At 33.0% G+C, this 7,199-nt stretch overlaps 1 protein-coding gene across 1 annotated transcript; it reads left to right on the forward strand.

The window, feature by feature from the left end:
- Positions 1 to 1,424: 1,424 nt before the first annotated feature.
- LOC112282295 (uncharacterized) lies at positions 1,425 to 3,637 on the forward strand. The gene is made up of 3 exons (XM_024519725.3): positions 1,425 to 1,694; positions 1,820 to 2,215; positions 2,400 to 3,637. Exons 2-3 carry the CDS (start codon positions 2,003 to 2,005, stop codon positions 2,574 to 2,576), a joined length of 390 nt encoding a protein of 129 aa, XP_024375493.1. The 5' UTR covers positions 1,425 to 1,694; positions 1,820 to 2,002; the 3' UTR covers positions 2,577 to 3,637.
- Positions 3,638 to 7,199: the final 3,562 nt, after the last annotated feature.

Consider the following 7,199-nt stretch of genomic DNA (forward strand, 5'->3'; position numbering starts at 1 on the left):
ATTATTTTGTAATTTACCAAATTAGGATCATTTGAAATTATATTAAACATAAAATTGTAACAGATATTTTACTTAAATATCTAATTCAGAATAAAGTATAATAAATTTTAAATGTATATATTTAATTAATAATTGTAAAATTAATAAAACTTAAAAAAATAATTTATATATATATATATATATATATATATATATATATATATATATCTTAAATAATTTTCACAATTAATGACCAAGTAAAATAACATAAGATGTATAATACTTTATTTTATTTTTTATCCTTTAATATTTTAATGTAAACTTTAGCATTTTTCTTGCACTCTTTTTGTTGTTATGCAATACGTAAAACTAATTTCAGAATTTTTCTATATCTCATCTTTCTTACATTAAAATCACAAATAATTAATTTAATAAAAGTTATACAATATAAAATTTTATGTGGTCGTACTTTTCAAAGACTTTGTTGTAAAAAAGATTTTTTTTATTTTTTTATTTTTTTTAATTTTTTATTATTATTACAGGCAATTTATAAATAAAGTCATCCTATATTATAAACCAATAAGTGAATTTTGTCATTATACTTTGGTTTTGGATTGTTTTTTATTATTTTTATAAACATTTATTTTATTTTTTTTCTAGAAAAAATTATATATATATATATATATATGTATCACTTATTTGCAATTAGAAGTGCACATGTAATTTAGAAAAAAACTAAAGAATGAAATTAGCTTCTCACCAATTGGCTTAACAATAATCTTTAAACAAAACTTAAACACATGGTAGAAAAAATTCCAAAAAGAAATAATAAATATGCATAAATTAGTTATAAAACATTAAACTAATATAATTGGTAATGATAGACAAAAATTATGGTCTTCATGTTGTCTATTTGAATGCAAAATTGGAATATTCATTTTTTAATCAAATTAAACAAGACATCGTATATATTATTCTGATGATCCTCTGTGTATCACCTATTTTATTTTAAATTTAATTTCATAAAAAACTATCAATTCATTATCTCTTTATAACCCACCCTTTCTTCACCGTAAAAACTTACTATTAATTAAATTGCATACCTTCTCTATCTTCAACTCCTTGCAAACTTAATCAATATAACAACTCAACACAGCAACAGACACATGCATGAGACACACAAACTTGTCCATTGGAACTCAACATCTATTGAATATCAACAATAATTTTTGGGATTACACGGCTCAAGTGCTGGATCCGTAACAGGAGGTTTACCACCCCATTTAACAAATATTATATATATTTTTTTGTAACGTAAGAGCCAACAAACTTATACATTTATAACTGAAGTATGGAAACACTAATTTGGATGCTCCGTTTGCGGTGACGGCACTCGCATCTGGGAGATCGTCGAGGCACGCCGCACATTGTGTCCCCAGCTGCGGATTCGCAACATCCACTGCCGCCACGCACTTGGCATTCCACTAGCCATTGGAATCCACGAACCAGTCCTCCGCGCCGCCGGAGAGGAAGTCCGCACATTCTTTCGCCACCGAGTCGCTGCATTCCTGGCAGTTGTCAGGGTCGGAGCACGCTGTCGTGCAGTCGAATACCATCTCGTCTCATTCCACGTCTCCTTGTTGCAGAAGACGTCTGTGAATGCCGGGGTCATTGCCACATGGTTTGGGCGGGTTGGGATTCTTCGAGGTTTTCAGGTACTCATGGAAACAATTGATGGTATGAGGAACATTGCATGCGTGTGCTTTTTTACATTTGAGATCTAATATTCGTTGTTTCTCTTTCGCTTTCGCGTGATGTTGGTTTGAACTTGATCGTGCAGTTTCATAGCGATTGTGAAACTGTGCGCTTCCTTGAACGACCGTGGCCAGGTAGGAGATGGTCATCATGATGGCAATACATTAGAAGAAGCATCGCCGTGTTGTCATGATGTATGGGACAACCTGCACAGAGAACACGCACGTTCCGAATTAGGGCTTCTTTTTAGGCATTGTAGCAGCCTAGGATGGTGTACAGAGTCTGCAGGAGAATGGCGATGATGACGATGGCGGCGGCCAGCACGGAGATGAAGATGGCCACGGTGGCGGTCGATTGTCTTCAGATGTTCGCAATGGTGCGACGGTATCTGCTTTGGGAGGCGTCGCTGATGGCGTGGATGATAACGTCGTGTCTCTCGAGGATGGCGATGCTCGTGTCGATGGTCACACGTCTCCACAAGGTGCGCATGGACTCGCCTTCGCCGCCCAAGCAATCTATGAGGTGTTGCTTCTCTATCAACTGGACGTCTCCAACTGTGTCCACCAGCATTGACATGAGCACGACGTAGGAACCGAAGATGGGCACTGGTTTGAGAGTCTCAGTGTTCAGCTCGAACGCTAATAAGTTCCGGATGAGTGATTCAGTGTCCTCGTGCATCATTCGTGCATCTTCAGCTTCGGGAGGCAACGCCGGCTGCTGGAGGAGAAGGAGCAGAAGCGCGCGGGTTTGAAGACCACTTTGCTGATCCTCCCCACGACAGATTGGCGCTTGATGCCTCGGCGTTACAGCGTTTGGACGATGTCAAATCTCCAACTAACTAGGGTCACGCAGTCTGAGCTCACAGGTCGACCTGACGTGTTGATTGCTGCGGTCCCGGCCTGCACATGGCCGGTTGGAGATTTAGCATTGTCCCGACTGCGTGACACTAGTTTCTTGTGGCGCTATCTTAACGTCCCGAAGAAGGTCAAAAAATAGGGCCATTGTAGCAGAGGTGGAGGAACTGTGGCTGATATCCTGTACATGCTGCATGGAATGCTGGAATCCGTGTGAAGCTGCGTGGATGCAGATGATGAAGAGCTCAGGTGTTCGGGGAAGCACGGAAACGCTGTACTCTGAAAGTACTTTGAGAGAGTCGGTTCATATAAGCTTGAATGCTTGAGCAACTTGCACTGTCAACGGGTACTGCTCTGTCGGGACTGTACTGTTGTGCCCAGTCGATATTTAACAGGTTGAAATAAAACCCCAACACCAAATTTGGGGCTTTCAGGTTTAGAGTGTGCCTCCTGTTCACGCCACCCAAGAATCGTTGGGGAGGAAAGGGCCATAACTCTGCCAGAGATATGATTGCCGACAGGTTGGATTCGTCATTTGTCACTAGATGAAATCCTTGGATTGCTGCAAAATCCTGGGATGGTATCCTTGTTTTGGATCAATGAATAAGTTTTCCTCCACTTTTCGCATGTTTTATTCAAGACTAACCAAGGCAACTAAACCTGTTAGTGTCCAGTCCCTTACCAAATCTTGAGAAATTAGTAGATGTTGAAGAAAGCCTAAACGGTAGCTAACACACAGCTAGTTTTTGTTTTTGTTTGTTTGTTTGTTTGTTTGTTTTTTTTTTTTTTTGGCACAAATGAAATAAATTTATTGAAGGGGGGAACAGTGCAAGTGTTGTGGTCATTGTAGGATTTAGAAATCCTAATCCAAACACGACTGAAGTCTGGACCTTAAAGAAGTGTAATGGTACAACCCCGGCTTGTGGGGGAGCTACTCTAACCTGGTTACGTGATCTGTTGGGAAGCCATATGGTTGCCCTGTCTAATACAAATGACGTAATTGTGTCCCTAACATTTATCGAAGGCTTGGTGCCATTTTTCTGGTGTGATATCGGGACTGTTCACCTTGACTTTGGTCCATGTGATTCTGGCATAGTCCTTAAGGCCATGCCATATCTTGTTTGTTTTTTGTCCAGGCTGCCAGGGATGTGTTATTGAAGGCACCATCATTTATTTCAAGCTATATTTCCCATAGTATAAGGCTACTGAGGAGTGACTATATGGTGATAAATTTATCAAATTATCTTGGGAGTTAATAGGCAAATGCACATTGTGTCCAGATAAGGGTTTTGAAGATTAGATTGTAAAGCATGGATTGTCTTAGAGCACTACTTCCAAATATGTTGGATCCTTGGGCATGACCAAAAGCAATTTTAAATGGTTTTAAGTATATTAAGACAAAAAGGCAAGCATCAATGTTAGATATAAATTGACAACTCTAGGTGTTGATTGTGAGTGCTTTATGCCACACACTTTCCATGAAGGTGGATTCTTTTTTGGATTACCAAGGATGCTATGCATTATGCTAATTAACATGCAAGTTGGTGAAGGACTTGATTCTCTACTTTGTATTGGATAGGTCAATAATTTTTTCAAGATTGTTGATCCATCCATATAGTCACTTCCATTTTATTCTATAAAAATAGATTTGTAATTATTGCAAATCTTTATGAACTTATCAATATTTTTAAGATAGAAATTTCATGTATTTCTAACATTAACCATGGAAGTATTATTCCTATGGCTATAGAAGAAGTCAACAATGACATTGTAAGTCTATATCAAGAAGTTGTGTAATTGAATGAAGCAAGTAGATCAAGTTTATAAGTAAATCTGAAAAGTCTTGCTACTATAAGTATTAGAGAAGCAAGGATAAGTATATTGATGAAGTTTAATAGAACAAAATCAAAATTTTGAGGATTTTTACAACAAATAAAGCTCTATCTAAGGTTGCATCTTTTTCAATACGTGAATGAATTTACTCAAATTAAATTTAAAATTCCACTTCTATTTAAGAGTACTCTATCTTATTTTACACATTTGATGAAAAAAGATTTATAACTCCTTTATGATTTGAATTTATTCTTAGAAGTATTTATGGCCATATTTGAAGAAAGTGATTGAGAAGGGTTAATAGAGACCAAACTCTTATCTTTACAACAAAGATTATGTTCAACCACCATATATATTGCAAAATTCCAAAATCTTACTTGCAACATGGATTGAAATGTCACGGACATACATATAATTACCTATATGAATAGATAAAAGTATGTAAAAGTAGATAAAAGTAGGTTAATTGTGTAATATCTTCTAGAGAAGCTTCTTAGAAGCTTCATAGACGCTGCTTTGACTTTATAGGAGTCTATAGTTGACTTTTAGGTTAGAAACTTGGTCAACAAGTTAGCCATGTGCCACACATGTTGGAAGCTTAAAGAACAAGCTAACTACGTGGTCCATCCATAGAAAACTTGCCTTGCAAGCAAAGGCATGTGGCCTAGAAAGTCAACATATATTGGAGGTCTTATAGAACATCGCCATGTGGCTTCTAGTTAGATAGTATATATAGAGGCAAGAGTGAAGCCCTCTTCACTCTTGTCAACTCCTTTCTTGCTTCTAGTCTAGTTTCAAGGGTCTCTAGTTTTCTTGTATTTTGGCAATAGCCATTCCAGTTTCTTTCTTAATATACATATTTCTATTTTGTCCTATTTCTTTTTGAGAAAAGTCTCACTTACTCTTTAGCTTTCATCGAGTTCTTGTCCTTGACATGAAATGACAAAGCCCTTATTAATCAATTTTGATATGAATTGAAAGATAATATCAAAGATTTACTATTTTTAATATCAATAATAGATTCATTCGAATAATTTATTGTTTAAGTCATTATTTGTAATAATTAATTTTTTAAAAGATGCTAAAAAAAAAGGTTTGATTGAAGAGGTACAAATTAAGTCATGGTGATAACTTCTAAGTTTTTAGAAGTCTATTCATCAAGGCCAAAACCTATGCAAATTGACATGGTATGTTTTAAATCTTTTATTAAGCAAAAAAAGAGTTGATGTTGTTAAAAAGATTTATGCTTATATTCTAGAGAATCTAAATATACTATTCAATATCATCTAAAGAAGTAATATAATTATAAAATAAAGAGTGTAAACTAAAATAAACTTTAATTAATTAGTAGTTTATTTTAATCCACATCAATTAATTAAAAATCTCACTCTATATTTTTATTAATTATTTTTTTAATTTCTTTAAATTAGTTCTTTTAACCACCTAATTACTTCACAATTATCTAAAAAAACTAATTTAATTAATTTAACTTCTTAATATTTGAAGAAATTTTATATATTTTTTATATATTTTTTTTATTTATAATCAAGTTTCATCAAAATTTAAATTATTATTTACAAATAAATTTTTATGAATAAATAAAAATTCATCTGTCTTAATTTCATTCATATAAAATTCATCCAAATTTCATCTAATAATAATTCATCCAAATCAAAGAATTTTCTAATCCAAGTTTTTTTATTCAATCAATAATCTATTGAATTTATAAAATAAAAATCATTACACAATGTGGCCTTGAAAGTGCTTACATTTGGGTGATAGTAGTTGAAAAGATTCTTAATTATTTATGGGCATGAATTCCACCAATTCATACTATATTTTTGAATCTCGATGTATAAATCTTTTGGATGCAATGGGACAATCATCCATTAATTTTTAAATCTTCTATTTCTTTTATAGTATATATTTTTGTCTCTAAATCGCCTTTGGATAGTACTAATTTCATTAATATAATTCTAACCACCTTGGCTTTATCATTCCACTAGCACTACTTTTGCTTTTGTGTCTACAATCTCTAGTTCAATCTAGACTTTGTCATTGCAAAAACCACCAATATGGATTGTAACCAATAAAGATGTCATTTTGAGCCTATGATTCTTTTGGTCAAAAAACTAGATGGAAAAGGTCAAACAACTAGTATCCGATTGAAAAAAAAAAAAAAAAAAAAAAAAATCTCAATGAGCTAATATTAGTGCATAAAAGTCCAACATTGAACATCCAATAGATATGTAGATCTTAAGAGGCTTGATGTTATAATCTTTTCAAGTTGAAGAAGATTTTAGAATATTATCTTTTTAATTTTTTAGTTTTTTTTCTATAATTTTTAAAATAGATTTAATTTCTTCATGTCTTATTTATTTATTTTATGAGACAAATCAACCTTAATTTATTATATTGAGTAGTAATAGCTCTCTTATTTTAGTCTTAAAAAGAATTAATAATTTTTATAGCTAAGTTGCTTTTTAATTAGTAGATTTTAGATAGTCATTTCTAGATTCTTTTTCTTTGCAAGTTATTCTACATACTCACCAAATCAACTTACGAGTTATTTTAGGACAAAAGAATATTATAGAAGGATTGATTATTAAGTAATAATTAAAGAAAGGTGAAAAAAATGCTAAATAAAAGCATAATAGATTTAATAGATTAATTATACTAATGAAGAAGAATTCTAGTAGAAATTTATATGGAAAGGATATTTCTTTAATATCTTAGAAGTATTTAAAAAGAATATAAAAGAATCAAAATTATTATATA

Source organism: Physcomitrium patens, chromosome 5 (genome assembly GCF_059467195.1).
Source record: "Physcomitrium patens ecotype Gransden chromosome 5, ASM5946719v1, whole genome shotgun sequence".
NCBI classification, from domain to species: domain Eukaryota; kingdom Viridiplantae; phylum Streptophyta; class Bryopsida; order Funariales; family Funariaceae; genus Physcomitrium; species Physcomitrium patens.

Bases quoted from the DNA above. Each gene is read 5' to 3' on its own strand.
- LOC112282295 (XM_024519725.3), top strand. From the start codon at position 2,003: ATGGTGTACAGAGTCTGCAGGAGAATGGCGATGATGACGATGGCGGCG. The intron at 2,216-2,399 runs GTGCGCATGGAC...TGAGTGATTCAG, and splicing joins TGGTCACACGTCTCCACAAG to TGTCCTCGTGCATCATTCGT.